This window comes from Trachypithecus francoisi, unplaced genomic scaffold (genome assembly GCF_009764315.1).
Source record: "Trachypithecus francoisi isolate TF-2019V2 unplaced genomic scaffold, Tfra_2.0 Lachesis_group5, whole genome shotgun sequence".
Taxonomy (NCBI): domain Eukaryota; kingdom Metazoa; phylum Chordata; class Mammalia; order Primates; family Cercopithecidae; genus Trachypithecus; species Trachypithecus francoisi.
Genome location: NW_022681470.1, coordinates 72,660,865 through 72,681,753, shown reverse-complemented (window position 1 = coordinate 72,681,753; position 20,889 = coordinate 72,660,865). Strand labels below are relative to the sequence as shown.

General features: G+C 37.2%; 1 protein-coding gene across 4 annotated transcripts in view; it reads right to left on the bottom strand.

Moving 5' to 3' along the window:
* The window catches only part of KCTD3 (potassium channel tetramerization domain containing 3), a 57,052-nt gene that overhangs the window by 20,960 nt on the left and 15,203 nt on the right, over positions 1 to 20,889 (bottom strand). For all 4 annotated transcript variants that reach the window (XM_033195651.1, XM_033195649.1, XM_033195648.1 and 1 more), the window contains 2 exons: positions 17,155 to 17,345; positions 4,928 to 5,043 (listed from right to left, as the gene is read on the bottom strand). In XM_033195651.1, the coding sequence (XP_033051542.1) occupies positions 4,928 to 5,043; positions 17,155 to 17,345 (307 nt within the window). The remainder of the gene's footprint in view (positions 1 to 4,927; positions 5,044 to 17,154; positions 17,346 to 20,889) is intronic.

Here is a 20,889-nt window from a genome sequence, read left to right as displayed (position 1 = left end):
CAAGGGGAAAGGGAATATCTGAAGAGCAAGTGAAAAAGCACAGAATCTAGTTTCATTCTAATTAAAAACAGGAATAACTAAAACTTGGAAATAATGATTCCTCTAAGCTCTTCCTGATATAACCCTAATTTCTCTATGTACCCTCTCAATGTCACGCAGTTATGAGTTACACTAGAAATATCTCAAAGAACTCAATTGTCATGCCCTATCCTGAGGTCAGGCTTTTAATTAAAGCTAATGCCAAAACATTTTATACCAGGTAAACATTAAGTACTTTTCAGTGATATCGGTAAAGATGTCTAAAGGATGGAGGGGAGACTGCTTTACACACCACTAACCAATTTTCTTACCCAAGTTAACTAAATCATCTTAGCTCTAGCACTAAAGGAAAGAGCTTAAACTCCTACCCCAGAATCTTCATGGCAGGAAAATGGGGACAGATAAGGCCATGAGATTCTTCTCCCTTTGGACACTTTTTTTTTTTTTTTCAATGAAAGAGCAGGAGGAGCCTAGCACTTCCCAAGGCACAAAGGCAAACATTTTAACCTTTTATTCTCTGGGAGGATGGGCTCTAGGATTAAAGCCTTGCTACTTCTTTTTCTGTAACCCTTAATCACGATCTGCTTTTCTTTCCATGTCTACCCCTCAGTACAGGGAGAACAGAGAAAGCAGAGGATAAGCAGAATCACAGTGAGTTAGAACTGCTGAGTTCTTCTCTCCTAGCACAAGCAAGGAAGCAGCCACTGTGTAGCCTCCTCTTCTTTATCCTAACAACTTCATGGCAAGAATCCAAGAAACCATACTGATTAGTATGCATGGTTCAGTCATGTGGTCACAAATAAAATATGGAAGTGGATTTTTCTCTAATAAGGTAGCACACAGTGATTACCACTAATCTCTACATGTAAATTTAAATGTTTTACAGTTTTAAAATACCAGTCTATCTTCCCATATAAGGCCCCTAGAATCTTTTAACTACAATCTCTATACCTGTAAACTCATCATTATTTTTTACAGGATGTTTTAACCTTCATCCATTAATTTTCAAATAATCACTTATCTAAATTTACCATCGTATTTACCACTTTCCAATTTCCTAATCACTGCTTAATGTATTCCATTTCTTCCCCTTCAAATACAACCTTCTTCTCAAAAGGCATTTTTCTTTAGTAGTCCTTTCATTGAGGGTTATTGAGTGAGAAATTCTCTCTGAAAAAAACCCTTCTCATTCAGGTAGTTTTGCTGTGTATAAAAACCTAGGTTGAAAGTTACTTTCTCTGCCATTTGGAGAATGCCCATAGTCGTCTTCTGGTGTCTACTACTGGTGATGAGGAATCTGCTCAAAGTCTAATTACAGGCAAACTGTCACTATTCTGTGAATACTTTTTATCGTAATGTATCTTTTATTACAGCACATTTAAACATTTAGGCTGCCAAGACTTGGTACATTTCTTTAATCAATAAATTCATGTCCTTTTTCATTTCTCCAAAATGTTAGCCACTGTTATCTTTTCCAATATGGCTCCTCTAGCCTGTTTCTACATGAAATACTTTCTCACTTTTTCCTTCTTTTTCATATTTTCTATCTCACTCTCTTGGCTAAACTGGAAATGATTTTCTCAGATGTGTCTGTCAATTTACTAATTTTCTTTTAGCTCTGCTTCTATTTAACCATTAAATAAATTTTTAAAAAATTTTCAATGATCTTTTAATTTTTAGTGTTTTATTTCCCTCCATTTTCTGATTTGTCCTATTCCTTCAATACAGCAGCTTTCTAATTGTTCCATTATTTCCAATTTGGGGATTGCAAATTTTTTATGTTTGATGACTTTTCATCATTTGTTTCCATGTGAAGTTTATAAGTTTTGGGAGGTTATTTTAGTAGAAATTACTCCTTTGACAGGATTCTTGTGTGCTCTCTTTCGTGAAAGTGTTCTAACTGGTGTCATGTCTGTATCTAGAAATGTAATTGGTCCTAAATCAGTTTCTCAAATTGGAGCTCTCATACAACAAAGGCAAGTCTTTGTGCTTCAATTCACTCCTAATTTGAATATGTTGGTTTCAGTTTCTAATGGTTTACTCTTGCATCTCCATTTCCCATTCCAAGACACCAAACACACATCAAACTTTCTTGTTCCAAGACTACTGGGCAAACTTTTCCCAGTCTTCTCAGGGAATGAGAAACTTAAACCTTCAGATTTTTGCAGGAGGCTCAATTTCTACTGTCCCATGAAATCATGCCGGCTTTTGCTAAAATCCCAGATCCCAGAGACTTTACTTTGGTATGTGGTATGCAAGTGTGTATAAACAAACTAGTCAATTAACATAATTTAATACATAGTATAAACAATATACATTGTTTCAATATTTGTATCTAATATTTCTATATATAAATTTAGAATGTCTAAATCTAAGTAAGAATCTCATATTTCTTACTATAAATTCTGTAAGTAAGCAAACAGATCATACTTAAGAAAGCAGTCAAGACATCATACTGAAAAGTCAATCCTCTCTCTCCCCAACAAAATGTGGGCCCAGGATTCCAATGCCTGCCTTATTCCTAATTCTAATATGCAGAGGTCTGTAAACCTATCACACACACAAAAAAAGTTTGCTTCTAACAGCAGTGCTACAGGTGCCTCACAACAGGAAAGAGAGAAGCTAAATTAAACAAAACTCCCAAATTCTTGTCCAGCCTAGTCCATCAGACCACAGAAATTCACTTTGAATTCTTCTTCCCAGAACCAGTATTTCCTCCCCAAACTCAGCCTCCACTGTGTACTTAGAGGCTAGGCTATCACTCAGATGGTACTATGGCTGAAGATCTCTATTTCTCAGAATACACACAGAGTTATCTGATTCTTTAGGAAGTAAAGTAGATAAGGCCTTTCTAGAGCTAACTTCCAAAGCTCTCTGCTTCGATATGAGAATGAAACATGTATAATCCATGTTTCCAATACAAATCTAAATTTAAAATATCAACTTGGGAAATAGTGCCTAAAAATTGCTCTTATGCTATGTAACAGCCTAGGCTACCTACTTGACAATACCAATTAATTCCTTATTAATCTTCTTTTGTAACATAATTTTGTGTGTGTGGGCGGGGTGGGGGTGGAATTAAACAAAAAATGGAAACAAGAAACAGAAACATTTCTTTAAATTTTTTTTTTTTACTTTTATCTTACCCGAATCAGACTCAATGCTTTTATAACATTTTCATCAATATTGTATTGAAACTGTCCTCATGATTTTGCAAAAAACTTTTAAGATTACATACAAACCTGGTTCATCTGACTCAAATACTTAAAATCAACCTTGATTATGTAACTAAAGAACTACATGGAATCCCAGGTCTACTGCAAATATACTATTTATAATCTCTGCAGTACTTGATAACAGTCTTCAATGCCTTTCTCTTCACTCCTTCCTTACCCTTCTGTCACAGAGAAAGAAATGTCTCTACTCCCTGTGGGGTCAACACTTCTAGCTGTGCTATAGACTCCACATACACTCTTCACTTTTATGGGACCAGAAATAATCTCCATTCTTTCAATCTTCAGGTCCTTCCAGCAACTCTTCTCTCTAGCTACAAGTGTGCTCAAGCCTGTCCTAACCTAGAGGAAAAATAAAGCACCAAACATCTTTTTTTTCAAACCAGCATTGATCCTTAAGCCATCACTTTGATTCTCTGCTTTCCTTCACCACCAAACTTCTTGAAAGGTATTTGAATCTGCTGTCTCCTTTCTCTGATCTTTTACTTCCTCATTTCCTGCCATCTAGCTTTCTTCCACCACCTAACATATACGTTTGAAAATGAAATCTACTGCCAAAATTAATGTCATTTCTCAATCATGTCATGTGTCTTTGGCTCTTCGTCGTCTATCGTGTCCCCTTAAATGCTAACGTTCCCCCAAAGTTCTAATTTGGACTTTGCTTTCTTTCTATATACCCACTCAATGGAAAATCTTATCAATTTTCTTATCACATAAATATTATGGAATCTAAAGATTTCTTACCCTTTCTTCTTTCCTAAATTCCAAAGGAGTACTTCCAACTATATAACTAACAGCTACACTTGAATAATCATAGGAATCTCTAAGTAAACGTATTAATCAATTTGACCATTCTTCACCCGACCCACCAGCCTATCTGCTTCTCTTCCCACGTTTCCTATCAATTCAAAATACTACCAGCTACTGGATTGTCAAACTAGAAACCCAAAATTAGAAATACATTTCTCTTTCTTCAATTTCCCACATCAATCAGATAGCAGACCTGTCATTTTAGGAAGGTCTATGAAATATTTTTCAAATGTACTCATCTTTGCCACCTCGATCACCACTGCCATTAGTTGAAGTGCTCTGCTTCTCGATTGCTATATTGCTGTAGTAGATTCCCTCCTGATCTCCAGTCCACCTTTCATTTTAGCAACCACTGTTATCTTTCTAAAACATGGATCTGCTTATGTCACTCCCTGCTTAAAGTCCTTAATTCTTCCTCTTTCCTTTAAGAATCAGGTATTAACCTTTTTAAAGTCTTACCTCTTTCTTACTCCTCTCAAGTACTTGAGAGTATTTAGCGTGCTATCATCTCTGAACAGATTATGGGTTTTCACACAGATCTGTGCTCCTGTTCAGGAAATAAAATTTGCCTGGACTACCATGCTCAAGGCATTGAACTTCGAACATTTAAAATAAATGGAGAAATGCCAAATCACAGTTTAAAAAACTCACTTATTTTCCAAAGTAACTTAAACTCTTGAAAATATGCTCAAATATGCATCTAGTAAAAAAATTGACCACTACATTTATTCAATATTTGTATAATAGAAACCAGAAACAATAGTCTACAAGGTAAAAAAAATACATAATCAGCATACGTTTCAGAAATATTTTAACTTCTGTAATATGCTTTAGTTAAAACTAACCTGCCAGTGCTGAGTGACAGCATTCCACACTCCCACTTTCCCTGTATGACTCGTGGCCACCAACTGGTTACCAATAAAGAAGAGGGCATCTACAGGAACACCCAGGCTGAACACTCCTTAAATGACAATAAAAAATGAAAAGGTTAATCAGTCACCATTTTTATAATTAATCAAAACCTGGATTAAAAACATCTTAAAGGTGACTAATTTAAACGTATTCTCATTACTACAAACTATGTGCTATACGTGTTTGGGGACCAGAAATAAGAAACTCACAAGCTCTTAAGCAGCTTACAGAACTACTAACTAAAGGAAGAATCTGCTCCAAGCCATCTCACACTGCTCTAACACCTTATCCTGAAGCTTGGTTCCTAACCTCAGTTGATCATCAAAATAACCTGATTGACAGATTTGTTATTTAAAATAAACAAAACAAAACAAAAAGGATGCTGGGATCCATGCCAGACTCACTAAATCAGAAAACCTACTGTACTGTTACAAAATCCATAGGCGAGTTAGATGCAGCTTGTCCATAGACCCGATATTTAGGAACTAGTGATCTGAACACACAGACTTGGCAACCTCAACTATCCACAATGTGTCTAAATTCTGGAAATAAGCAAAAAGGAGAAAAAAGTAGCAAGAAGTCACGCAATACTAAAAACAAACATTTGGGCCTTTTACTCAGAGCTGATTTTAAACCCCATGTTTTCTAGCACTGCAATCTCAATTTAATTAATTCAAAAGACACTACATTAGGCTTTAGGATTAAAAAACATAAGAAGACGAGATGTTACTAAGAACTTACACTTTAGTAGAGAAAAAACTGCAACCAATTATAATTTGATACAATAACAGAAGGATGCACAGGGTACAATAGTATCTATGGGGTAAAAGAGGACATATAAAGGTGGTTGAAAATATATCTTAGAAAAGAAGCCATCTGAGTTGGAGTTTTTAAAGGTTAATAGGAGTCCATCTAATTGGGAGACTGAATAATGGCAAGCTCAGGGAATCTGAGCAAACAGAAGATAAGTGTAGGTGAGCGAGGTTGTAATGAGCACATATCACACATCAATAGCAAAAGACCCAAACAATGCCTAAGCAGAGAATTCTAGGCTCACCTTGGTATGGCATATTGGCCTTATACAGTTGTCTCTCTTTAGCAGAGTACTGCAGTAGGAGTCAGGAGAACCTGGGTTGGGATCCTGGCTCTCAGAGTACCTTTGTTTGCCACTTTTTTGGTTCTTATCTCAACTACAAAATAGGGTCTAAGCTAAATGTTTCAATGATCACTTGAGCTTAAAAATGTTATAACTGGCCAGGCACGATGGCTCACGCCTGTAATCCCAGCACTTCGGGAGGCCAGGGAGGGTGGATCACTTGAGGTCAGGAGTTCAAAACCAGCCTGGGCAACATAGTGAAACTCCATCTCTACCAAAAATACAAAAATTAGCTGGGTATGGTAGCACATGCCTGTAATGCCAGCTACTGGGGAGGTTGTGGCAGGAGAACCGCTTGCACCCAGAGGCAGAGGTTACAGTGAGCTGAGACCACACCAGTGCACTCCAGCCTGGGTGACAGAGCAAGACACTGTCTCAAAAAAAAAAAAAAGTTATAATCGAATTCTAGCACTTAAATAGCATTATCTTAATTATTTGAAAAACACTTAATGAAAATATATTTTTATCTAATAATGCTGGGAAATAAGTCTCACCTCTAAAATACTCTTTTTTTTTTTTTTTTTTTTTAGACGGAGTCTGGCTATGTCGCCCAGGCTGGAGTGCGGTGGCCGGATCTCAGCTCACTGCAAGCTCCGCCTCCCAGGTTTACGCCATTCTCCTGCCTCCGCCTCCCGAGTAGCTGGGACTACAGGCGCCCGCCTAGTCGCCCGGCTAGTTTTTTGTATTCTTTAGTAGAGACGGGGTTTCACCGTATTAGCCAGGATGGTCTCGATCTCCTGACCTCGTGATCCGCCCGTCTCGGCCTCGCAAAGTGCTGGGATTACAGGCTTGAGCCACCGCGCCGGGCCTAAAATACTCTTTTATATAGATCTTTGGCTGCTTCAAGTATCAAGTTTATTTATTTTTAAAAAGTACCTGTGCCAATACAAACAACTTCGTCAGCATTTAGCTGAGAAAAAAATGCATGAAACCTTGAAGCACTCATGGGAAAAACAAAGCAACTGAATGCAATTACAACATGCTTTAAAAGCATAAGCCAGAAAGATTACTGATTTCTTTTGAATCTTATGCTAGTGCTAGGTATTCTCTTTTTGTTCAGAACTGTACTATACAGAAGACCAGTGACAAATAACACCTTGAAAACTTTTAATCAGTCTTGTAAAAGCAAGGCATCTAGCAAGAAGATGATACATGACAAAAAGAAACCAAACAAAAAACCTGCTAAGTATTGCCAGAAATATATTTTATATAAACATTTTAATTATACGTATAAAATCCATATTTATACAAGCATGCACATGAAACACATTATCTCAGCCCAAAAAGCTAGAACAAAATAAAGTACAACACACACACACACACAAAACTAAGTCCTTTGCCCAGAATTGGTTAAGAAATGAACCTGCCACTTCAAAGCATAAAGTCATCAGTTCACATTGTATATACAATTTTAGGGATTCTACATAATAGTACTTTACTGATGATAACAAACAAAGTGAACATGTTTTAGAACATGTGAAGCCAACTGTATTCAGTATCATAGGCTATGTGAAAGGCAGAAATGAAAACAGGAAAACCAACTAACATTGATTACTACAGAGAAGGATGAGGTTCTCGGAAATCAAGGAAGACACTCTGAATGGTCTCATGAAATTTAAAATGTCACTCCTGCTTAGGCTCAACAATCCTGAGCACCAGTGACAGGGAAGACAACAGTATAAATAATGACCAGTTCCTGTCTTAAGGGACCCTCTTGGTACAATATTGCTTATAGCAGCAACCCAATAACTCTGTCTTATCTAAGTTATAATGAAGGGAGTTCAGCCTCTGGGAGAGTCCTGTCATGGATATACCACCCCTAACAATTTTCTTTGGATAGTGTTGTCATGTTCTGAAGAACATTTGTTAACAACAAATGGCTTCTTTTACAAGGCATGAACAAATCTACTGTGCCAGTTCATAACATAGCTACCTATCACATTAGCCTTTGAACACTAAGCAAGTAATAAAATTTCCTTCACTTATTGGTATGTTTCGAATAGTTACTTGAAAAAGGAAAAAGAAATCACAACTAGTTAACCTTCTGTTTAATTACCAGTGTATTATAATTTCAAAATTGTTTATGTTACATTTTTTTTTTTCCTAAAGTTGTTTGGGAGGACTTAAGCTGTCGACCATGATAGAATAAATGGCACCCGATTATTCTCCACTTCAAAACAGCAATAAGAACAACAAAAAAAATTGGACAAAATACATGAAACAATTGTTTTTAGGTACTGGACAACAGGCAGCAGAGGACCTGAGAAACGGAAACACACTGACAAGCCCCCACATTCCCCCCGGCTTTCTGCATAAGAGTACTTTCTATCACAGCATAGAAAGGTGAGACCCAAGTGATATGGTTTTGTTCTGTGCCCCACCCAAATCTCATCCTGTAGCTCCCATAATTCCCAGGTGTTGTGAGAGGAACCCCATGGGAAATGACTGAATCATGGGGACAGGTCTTTCCTGTGTCGTTCTCGTGATAGGGAATGGATTGTCTCAAGAGATCTGGTTTTAAAAACAGGAGTTTCTCTGCACAAGCTCTCTTTGCCTGCTGCCACCAACGTAAGATGTGACTTGCTCCTCCTTGTCTTCTGCCATGATTGTGAGAACTCCCCAGTCTGTGGAACTGTAAGTCCAATTAAACCTCTTTCTTTTGTGAATTTCCCAGTCTTGGGTGTCTTTATCAGCAGTGTGAAAACGGACTAATACACCAAATAAAGAGAGATGATTTCCCTGAACTGAGGAGACAAAGAACTTGAGGCTAGAATTTGTAGGTACAGTACAAAAAGGAAGGGAACTGTGCCACAGTGTGGAAGGGGTGGCATAAAAGTTGCATAAGCGTTTCCCTAAGACCCTGGCTAAGGCCACACTGCACCTGGGCAGGGCAAGAATCTCCAAGGAAAGAAAGGCTGCTGGCCGGGTGCAGTGGCTCACACCTGTAATCCCAGCACTTTGGGAGGCCGAGGCAGGCGGATTACGAGGTCAAGAGATGGAGACCATCCAGTCAACATGGTGAAACCTGTCTCTACTAAAAATATAGAAATTAGCTGGGTGTGGTGGCACATGCCTGTAGTTCCAGCCACTTGGGAGGGAGGCTGAGACAGGAGAATCCCTTGAACCTGGGAGGCGGAGGTTGCAGTAAGCCAAGATCGCGCCACTGCACTCCAGCCTGGCAACAGAGCGAGACTCCGAAAAAAAAAAAAAGAAGGAAGACAGGACAGGACAGGACAAGACAAAGACAAAGACAAGAGAAAAAAAGGCAGGCAGGCAACTTTAGGCCTAAGAGGTAACTGGAGATATCAGATATCAGAGATCATATGTGGGTAGATCAAGTAGTTCCAAATCAATATAAGTCGAGAGTTCTTGCTGAGCCCCTCAGGCATTCAGTTAAATAAGATTCCAGAAAAGCAACATCTTAAAAATAAGGACTACACCCTTGAAAAGAAGCCCTGCCCTAAAATTAAAAATAAAGCTAGAAGAGGCTACCTACCCCTAACAAAGTACTGAAACAAGCCTAACAGGTTCAAGATCCTTCAGTAATTTAATTGCCCACCTCACAACTTTTAAAGGAAGGCAACATGATTCATAACCCTACAAAATGTATCACACACACCTGTACAGCACATAATCAAAACTCTCTAGACATGTGAAACAGGAAAATGTGACCCAAAATAAAAACATGATAACCAGATATTGATATCAGCAGACAAAAACTTTAACAAGTTAAATATCTATTATAAATACTAAAAAGTGAGCATGGCCGGGCGTGTTGGCTCAAGCCTGTAATCCCAGCACTTTGGGAGGCCGAGACGGGCGGATCACAAGGTCAGGAGATCGAGACCATCTTGGCTAACACGGTGAAACCCCGTCTCTACTAAAAAATTAAAAAAAAAACTAGCCGGGCGAGGTGGTGGGCACCTGTAGTCCCAGCTACTCGGAGGCTGAGGCAGGAGAATGGCATAAACCCGGGAGGCAGAGCTTGCAGTGAGCTGAGAACCGGCCACTGAACTCCAGCTTGGGTGACAGAGCGAGACTCCGTCTCAAAAAAAAAATAATAATAAATAATAAAAATAAAAATAAAAATAAAAATAAAAAAATAAAAAGTGAGCATAATGAACAAAAAGAAATCTTAGCAGAAGAAACAAACTAGAAAATGGAATCAAAAAATAATGCCAGAGTTAAAAAGTCCAACATTTCAAACGAAAATTCACTAGATGAACTTAACTGCAGATTGAATACTGCAGAAGTATAAAAGACATTAAAGGTAGATCAATAAAAGATATCTAAACTGAAGAACAGAGAAGAAAAAAATGAAATAAAAAATCAGGGCTCCCACAACTTCAGGTTAATAAAGTGATCTAGAAAGCTCGAAAGTAGGAAGAGGGAGGGAGCAAGGGAGAGATGGAGAAAAGAGGAAGGAGGACAGGTACAGGCCTCCCTCAACTGTGTCAACCAAAAATAATGTCTCTAGACATTTCCAAATGTCCCTTAGTGGATAAGATTTCCTTAGTTGTGAAACATAAATCTAGAATATGTAAAAAAAATTTACAAATAAGTAACAGGATGACAACTTCATCAAAAAGGGGGCAAATGATTTAGAGATACTTCTCAAAATATACAAATGGTCATTAAGTACAGGAAAAGATGCTCAATATTATTAATCATCAAAAAAATGCAGTTAAAGCCACAATTAAATACACCGAACCATTAAAATCCACAGTGATGGTTCAAATTAAAAAGACGGACAATACTAAGTGTTGATTAGCATGTGGAGCAGCTGCAACTTTCACACACTGCAAGTAAAAATGTAAAAAGGTACTTTTGGAAAACAGTTTGGCAGTTTTTTGTAACCTTAAACATTCACTTTCCATATGACTAAGAAATTCCACTCCTATATATTTGCCTTAAGAAAGGATATGTCCACAGAAAGACTTCTATTTGAATGTTAACTGCAGCTTTATTCATAATATCTCCAAATTAGAAATAAGCCAAGTGTCTATCAACAGGTGAATGGATAAACAAATTCTGCCATATTATTTCAATGGAATACTACTCAGCAATAAAAAGGAACAGACAACTGATACATGCAACAACATGGATGAATTTCAAAAGCATTAAGTTTAATAAAAAGCCAGGCACAAAAGAATACATACTATATAATTCTACTCCTGAAATTCTAGATAAAGGAAATCTAACCTATGGTGACAAAAAGCCTAAACTGCATAAACAATGCAGCTTATGTTGAACACTTTCTTTCCTTCTGGGAATCTGGAATCTCGGTACATACTAGGCAAAGGATGCTGACATAACTGGACTCTGGTAATGATCTGGAAAACCAAGTTTCTAGTAAGTTTCCCCGACAGATATTTTACAAGTATTGTCACAATTTGTTGCGGTAGGAATTAAGCACATCCTGAGAGACTCCACTAGAAGAGAACTCTTAGAAGCTTGCTCCTGGTTTCCTTCAGACTTTGACCCATGTGTCTTTTGTTGTTGTTGATTCTTTGTATGCTTTCATTGCAATAAATCATAGCTCTAAGTACCTCTATACGCTGAGTCCTGTGAGTCCTCCTAGCAAATCACTGAATCCAGGAGTGGTCTTACGACTCTTAACACAGACATAAAATTCTGCAGTTCAGTTAAGGGGTCCACATTAGATATATAAACATTCAAGCCATAGGCATATAGAAAGCATTCACAAAGGCTTTAAGATCATGAACAGAATAAATACAAAAGATGGAGTCCAAGGACTGGGCCCTGAGGTACGCCAATGTTGTGTGGTCAGGCAAATAAGGAAGAACTATCAAAAGGAACTAAGAAGAAACACAGAACTAGGATGAAAATCAGTACAACAAGGTGTCCTCGAAGGCAAAAGAAGAAAGTCTTCAAAGGCAAAGGAGTAATTAAGCAATATAAAACATATCAGACAACAGCTCTAGTAAGAGAAAGACTAGGATTTGATCATGGGATTTAGCAGAACAGAGATCATGGGTGACACTATCAATAGTTTTATGGATTGGTTGAGGGGAAAAGCACAATTAGAGCAAGTCTGAGAGAGAAGATGACATGGAAACAGTAAGACAAGATAACTACTCTCTCTCTACTGGTGCCTTGATATTGGCCTACTCACAGCCTTTAGAACTGTGACAAACAGATTTATAGAATAGATCTATAAGCCACCAAGAATATGTTTTCGTTACAGCAGCCCAAATGGATTCAGGCCCACTAGCTTTAAGAGAAGCAAAAAAAAAAAAAAAGAGGAAATTAGAGGAGAATGTAGGGTAGTCTTTGTTACTGCTTTTAAGGCTGAATTACTGCACGAATGTATGCTGATGAAAATGATGCCACAGAGTGGCAAATTTTTATTGATTTAGGAGAGAGGGGAAATTGCAATGTACTCGAGGAATGAGGGGAAATAGCATCTAGTAGACAACTGGAGAAACCGGCCCTAGGTAAGAGCAGAGAAAATTTAATCACAGTAACAACAGAAACAATGGAGAATATCAGAACTGATACACATGTGACGATAACAACTTAGGGAAAATTTCTCCTGGTTTTCTCTATTTTCTCAATGAGAATGAGAGAGGTGTTTTAAGTTTACGGAGAAAGAAAAAAGTATGAAGTATCACCCAGGAGAGTAACAGAGAGAACCAAAAAGGATTATATAGTAGGATTGCTGGGTAGCTTTAAAGGCACACTTGAGAATAGAGGTCAGGAATTGAGACAGCATTGGTGTGTGTGTGCATGTGTGGACATGTGCACGCACATTTCTTTTTCTCAGCCATAGAGATGGACAGACCCAAGAAACTCGAGGCTCTGTGCTAAAGAGTGATTATAAGGACAGACTCCACATCTGACAAAAAGGGGAAGTGACCAATAAAGAGGATCCAGTGGGGTTGAAAATTCAATCAGGGAACTGGAGCTTATAATAACTTCAAAGGAATGAAGGATAGTAACCCAGAGGGCAGCTGAAGGCTATGTCAAGTTTAAGTCTAGAAGGCATGAGTCAAAACCAGAAGGGAGAGAAGGAAGGTTGGGAAAGAAGGAAAGGAAAATGGTCTAGAACAGTGGTTTTCAAAGTGTGGTCTTGGAAACATGGTTAGCTAAGACCCTTACCAGAAGTCTGAGAGGAAAAGACTATTTTCATGGTAACATGAAAAAAAATTTGCCTTTAAAAACTTTTTATTCTCTAAGAGTATACAGAGGAGTTTTCCAGAGGCTACATGACACGTGATGAGGTCACCATTAAGACGGCTGATAGAATCTGCAAATATATTTTTATTTTTTCTATAATTATCTATAGTGGTGGGCTTACAGTATAACTAAACTTCCCAAGATTAACATAGTTTGTTCTAAATACTTCTAGTATGCTCTTATTAGCTATCTTCAGTTTATATCTGCTATAATCTCTGCAACCTCATTATTGTCAATAAATTATTGTGAAATTCAAGTTTTCATGCACCTACAAAGAAGTACAAGAAATAAGTAAATACTGCTGTGTTGTTCTGCAATATTAGTATTAAAGATGTTTTGAAAGTTTTCTAAATTTTTATATTTTACCGAAAACTATTAAAAATTTTTTGTTCCACAATTTTAAAAAATATATTCTTACACGTAGTGATGGATCACTGGCTTTAAAAAGGAAAATTAGAACACTCGCCTGCTCAATCCATAGGTGTACCACCTAAGTCTAAAGATGGTGACAAAGAAAAATATGACAAATCAGAATTCTTTGACTCATAAAAGGAAAGACTCAAACAATTGAGCAAAACTGTAAATTTTTTTTTTTTTTTGAGACAGAGTGCCATTCTGTCATCCAGGCTGGAGTGCAATGGTGTGATCTTGGCTCACTGCAACCTCTGCCTCCTGGATTCAAGCGATTCTCCTGCCTCAGCCTCCTGAGTAGCTGGGATTACAGGTGCATGCCACCACGCCCGGCTAATTTTTGTATTTTTAGTAAAGACGGAGTTTCACCATGTTGGTCAGGCTGGTCTCGAACTCCTGACCTCGTTATCCGCCCACCTCAGCCTCCCAAAGTGCTGGGATTACAGGCATCAGCTGCCATGCCCAGCCAATAAAAATTTTAAAATAACAAAGACTATTTTTCCCTCAAACTTTATAGATCTTAGCAACTTAACGTTATTGTGCTTTACGTCGCAAAACATTTTTGAATAGTATCATGTCAGTTGTAGGTTCACTGAGACTGAATACTCAAGAGTTTAAAGAAAAACAAATTGGCCAGGCACAGCAACTCAGGCCTGTAATCCCAGCACTTTGGAAAGCCAAGGTAGGACGATCACTAAAGCTTAAGAATTTGAGACCTGGGCAACATAGTGAGACCCCATCTATACAATGATTAAAAAATGATAGCCAGGCATGGTGGTGTCTGCCTATAGTGTAGCTACTAAGGAGGCTGAGGTGTGAGGACTGCTTCAGTGCTTGAGTCCAGGAGGCTGAAGCTGCAGTGAGCTAGGATCACTTCATTGCACTCCAGCCTGTGTGACAGAACAAGACCCTGTCTCAGGAAAAAAAAAAAAAAAAAAAAAAGGAAAGAAAAGAAGAAAAAGAAATTAAGTATTTTAAATAAAGATGTAAAAAACTCATTTAATCCAGACAATTGTTTGGTATAGACCTTCAAACTAGAAATGAAAAAGCTAATGAAGGATCTCAAAGGTAAGTTAAGACATCACAGTGGCTAGAGAAATACACCCAATTGCTAAGAGACTAATAAAGCCTTGAACAGATGACAATGCTGAATGCCTGCTAGATGAAAAGTCCATGAAGAAATAACATGTTAACTTTTCAATAATACAGTAACTTTTCAATCTGAAAATCTGGCAGAGAGTCAATCTCTTGTCTGTAGAATTGTATTTTTGTCTTGCAAACTGATGAACATATAGATGTGGCTAGACCTGCTATTTTACTTGTATCCAGCTGGTATTAGCTGGACCTGGTGTTTTACTTGTATCCATCCGGTATTAGCTTCAACTGATCATTAAAAATCCTTTATGTGAATGCACAGCTATAAACACAGGAAGTGCTGAAATAGTCAAAGTGGCTATTTCATGGCTTATTCGAGAACATCTGTGTTGACATTTACGCCGATGATGCAAAGCAATGTTTGGTAAAAACAGCAGGTACCTTACTTAGCACAAACCAGGACAGTGGCACTAAACTTTACTAGTGACCACTGCATTCTTCTCTGCCATTGGCTTTCAAGAATATAAAAGGCCAAATCAAAGATTTAAAGATTAAATTAAAGATCAAAGATTTGGCCTTTTATGTTCTTGAAAGTCTGTGGCAGAGAATGTAATGGTCACTAGTAACTAAAGAATGTCCTTGATGAAGCAGTAAAAATGTGTATTGACTAAAACTTAATTTCAATTATATATCTTAATATTCTGTGTGACTAAGTACTATGGCTATGTCAAGGAAAAAGCACCTTCACAATTGCTGGAGCAAAGAGCTACACATGCTGCTCTGTTCATTAAGTACCATTTTAATTTGAGATGACTATGGTTATTCAGAGTTGGGTGGCTGGCAGAACTATCCTCAAAAAATAAACAAAGTAAGCCTATTATTTGAAGGAAAACAACTGATGTTATTTGTTGCCAATGATAAAAATTCAACGTTTCAAGTGAAAATCTGCAGTTTGGAAACTTTTATCTGCCACAGTGAGTGTGACAACTCCCTAACACATAGTCAGCAGGGACACTAATGAATACAATTTTTTTCATATTATACAATGAAAGGTATCAACATTTGGAAGATCTACATAACTCAGCAAACCAACAATTTCCAAATGCCCAAAACGCTATAAAATCATGTATGGTAAAAGATTCACTCAAAGTACGAAGTAGTCTGATGGATTTTAACTTAACAAAATATGAAAAGTTCACTAATATGGTTTCAGAGTTTTGATAATCAAAGAAGACTATGCACAATTTTCTGAAAAGACTAAAAAAAAGTTTTTTCCAACTACATATCTGTGTAAGATCAAGTTTTCTTCATATACTTCAATCAAAACAACATATCACAGCAGATTGAATGCAGAAATAGATATCACAATTCAAAAAGAGATTTACAAAACTGTAAACCCATGCCATTCTTCTTACACATTTTTGGAAAATGTGGTTATTTCTCATTAAAAAAGTTACTTAAGTTATGCAATGGATTATTATAGCTATATTAACATTTGTAAAAATTTCCATTTTAATTTCTAATATAGTAAATACTGACAGAAAACAACCTACACAACGGCCAGGCACGGTGGCTCACGCCTGTAATTCCAGCATTTTGGGAGGCCGAGGTGGGTGGGTCACAAGGTCAGGAGATCGAGATCATCCTGGCTAACACGGTGAAACCCTGTCTCTACTAAGAACACAAAAAAATTAGCTGGGCGTGGTGGTGCGTGTCTGTAGTCCCAGCTACCCGGGAGGCTGAGACAGGAGAATTGCCTGAACGCAGGAGGCAGAGGTTGCAGTGAGCTGAGATCATACCATTGCACTACAGCCTAGGCAGCAGAGCGAGACTCAGTTTCAAAAGAAAAAAAAAAGAAAATAACCTACACAAACAAAGACCTGGTACTAAGTAACTTTTTAAGATTAAGGGGTTCTGAAACCAAAAAGTCTGGGAATGTCTGGTCTAGAAGCAACAACAATGAGGAGCAAGAAAGTAACTTACCCCACATTCAGGTTCAGTGGTTTGAGAGAGGTGGAAAGAAAACAGAGAAAACAGCCACCACTAAGTGGGATTCAGGAAAAGCAATATTCTCATAGAGCAGCCAGGTTTCACTTAAAGTGGTGAAAAGATGCTCCCCATGTCTTTGCTAAAACATCATTTTTCCTTCATTATCAGATCTTTCCTCCCATAGTAAATACTGTGGCAGCTCTAGCTAAGTGATAGTCCAGGTTAATTTCCATATTCAGTGTCAATCTCTTTTACAAACTTCAAAATATTAATATCATCAAATTACAACATAAACAAGATTCTTCCTACCAATTTCACTTCCACTTCCCCCATCCTGAACACTCCACAAGATGATGCTACTCTCTGAGGCAACAGCAACCATTTTGTCTTTGTCTCCATGTGGCCCTCCAACCACCTTTGCATTTAAAGCTACTCGTTCGATAGTCCAATCCAAATATGGGCTCGTAAACACTTGCTGCCATCCTGAAGATTCTTTGATTCTGTTAAGGAAGAACAAGCACATAAGGTAGACTCGGTAGCAATTAAGCAAATACAATACACATCAATGCACCAAAAACAAAAAACGATGACAAAAAACAAAACAAAAAACAAAAAAACACTAACCAGTTACCATCCACCTTCCTATTACAAATAAAATTTTGTTGATATATATCGCCTATGAAGCCACAATATTATCCTTGGGGTATTTTATACCTGCATACATAGGACATACAACGACTTGAAAGAGACTACAGTTCTATATTTCTCCAAAGAATAATTTAGTAAGTCTTCTAAATTTTAAAAAATTTCAAAAACTTTAAAAAAAGATGGTTTTATCTTTCATGTTTCTCTACACATACACACACATACACACACACACGCACAAACACAAATGATACTGTCATCTTGTGAGTACAATCAGCAAAAATCTGAATTTCAGAATTATTATACCTTTCCGTTATTAATCAGCTTTTCAGTGCTTATTAACTGAAACGACACACACTGAATCTCTTGCTTTTTGTACTTCAGATGGACAGTCTATCCAGAAACACTAAGATAAGTGAGTGCATCACATGCATTCCAATACCTTAGCACTATTATATAAAAAAATGAGAAGCTGCAGAATATCTTGTGAAGACTAGTTTTTAAAGGTCTAAATGCAAAACTGTATGGAACTATTGATTACCCAAATGTCAAAGTTAGTGTATTCTTTAATACTTAATTTCTCTATTAAATATTCCTGTCAGTTTTTAATAATTCTTTCTGCCTTATATGAATTTAGGTTTTAAAGACATGTTTTCTATGTGATTATATGTATAGCAGCCTTCATACATTTAGAGCTTTAGCAGTTACGTAATCATAATAATGAATGAGTTGAACTATGAAGTATCTATTTTTAAACTAAACAAATGATGCAAATATAACCATAAAGCTTCTCTTCTGTCTTACCTAAAGAGAATAAATAGAAGATGAAAGAAAAGAAGTGTTCTTTTGCAAACTACCTGACATTCACTGCAAAAAGCAAACTTAGGTATTCATAAATGATAGTCACCTAAGGGCCTAAACGGAAACACATCAACTTCATTTTCTCTTAAATATGTATGCCAAGTAATACAACTATAATTCATAAGAATATACAATTGAGCCTATTAATTTGAAGAACTAATGATTTCCTTAAACTTCAAAGCAACAGAGAAAAATGTATCAATTTTTCCTAAGCATTGTATAATTTGTAACCACCCTCTTCAGCCACCAGATGGGATTCATTTGTTAAGATAAACAAATGAAAATACTTAAATACTTAACCTAATAAACACTAAAATTTGCTGACATTCTCTTATCCCTTTACTTTCTTAATGAACTTGCTTCCACTTTACTCTAAGGAATTACCCCAAATTCTTTCTTTTGAGAGATCCAAGAACCCTTTTTTGGGGTCTGGATGAGAACCCCTTTCCAGTAACAACATCTTCCTGGGAAACCATGAAATGAGATAGTGGAGAGACCCCTGACCCAAAGGAAATAGACTGCAGCACCAATTAGCTGAAACTTTGGAGTCAAGAACACTTTTCTTTTGAGATTTTGCAGCTTTTAACAATTGAGTAAAGTATACGCTTAGAAACAAAATTTGAAGCATATTTCTTTCTCTCTACCTGATCTCTCCAGAATTTGGAAACTATTTGTGAGTATTCTTAACTTACGGCGATATATAACTGCAATAAGAGTCTGTTTTCTTTTGTAACAGGAGACAATTAGAGAAACTGGTTATTCTACCAAGGCTTTGACTGGAATAGCATGCTTTCAGATATGGACTTGTTTAAGGAACCAAATTTGACTCATAGTGCTGATAAAAGCCCCTTGGGAAAACTGGCCACATATCTTGTCTACATGGTCCCTGTACAAGGTTCCTGACCTATCTCGGGTAAGTAAAGAAAGTCACTTTCTGACAGGCCCAGAAGCCCCAAGTTATCATGAAACCTCAAGAGGAAAGAAACTTATCCGATTCATACAGGTGTTTGCAGGCAATGATAAATCCATGGCAAGGCTCAAGGCTTTAAGAAGTCTAATTTGAGATTCTTTATGGATCAAAGTTTCATCAAAGTCAATTTAAAAAGAGCCTATATAGGAACTAATCATTCTTGCTGCACTTTATACAAATAATCAGGCCAAGTATAATAAGACTAAAGTTTATTTTGCAAATAAATCAGTCCTACCACGACTTGTCTTTAGTAAAAATGAAAGACTGAAGAGAGGAAAATTGTTTCAAAAATTATGGTATACCTTTTATTAGATTTGTCTCATCAGTGGTTTTTGAGTTTTTTCTGCAATTTGGACTCACCCTGCTTATTCCTGTGGACCAAGCGGTGATCTGTGGCTGCTGTTCAGAAGAAACAAGAGGCATGGGTAACACAAAAATCTGGATCAGTATTCTAATTGTGGGCATGTATTGGAATTGGCTAGCGTATAGCTTGGTTCCAAGTCCGTATCAGCTTGGTTGCAACAATTTCCCAGTTCATGAAAAGCCTTCTTATTTAGTTTACTTGGGATAATTTTACTTATTTTGCCTTGCTACTGTAGAATATATTGCTGTTGTTCTCTTTGTGTAGGAATGAAAGATAAGCTTACTCAGTGCTTTCTTAAATTGAACACTTACTAATTTTCCAGTCATCACTTTTTGTCAGAAATCAGAGTTCTCACCATACTGATAGTTTCTGACTGAGCATTCCTCTACTCTGAATGCAGAAGACCCTAATAGGCAGAAATATCATCATCCCTATTCAGACTGCAGAAGTTACGGAAGATGAATCTTCTCCTTCTGCAACCCTTAGGATTAAGAGTACCCTTGTAAAAGGGAAGGGGAAAATATGTCAGAGGCGTTCAAACCAGAGTTGAATGGAGACTGGGTAAAATAAGGCTGAGACCTGCTGGGCTGCCTTGCCAGGAGGTTAGCATTCTTAGTCACAGAGTAACAAAGGAGGTCAGCACAAGGTACAGGTCACAAAGATCCCGCTGACAAAACAGGATGGAGTAAAGAAGCCAGCCAAAACTGAAACCAAGATGGCAACAAAAGTGACCTCTGCTCGTCCTCACTGCTCATTATACGCTAATTATAATGCATTATAATGCTAAAAGACACTCCCACCAGTCCCATGATAGTTTACAAATGACATCTAGTGTCTGGAAGTTACCCTATATAGTCTAAAAAGGGGAGGAACATTCAGTTCTGGGAATTGCCCTCAGGGCTGCTCTGGCTAAGGAGTAGCCATTCTTTCATTCCTTTACTTTCTTAACAAACTTGGATTCACTTTAAAAAAAAAAAAAAAAAAAAAACTATATAATCTCATCTTTTACAGAGATATTACTTCTTCTAAGTTGTTTTTCTCTATAGTAATTAGGGTACTACACAATAAAGATATGTCAAAAAAGGCTAAAAGAATCAGGACAGCATATTTAAAAATGACTATAACAACTACAGAATTTAACTCTTAATAAGATACGTGAATTCACTTGTTTTTTAAAAAATTACAAAGAAGGTACATATTTGCT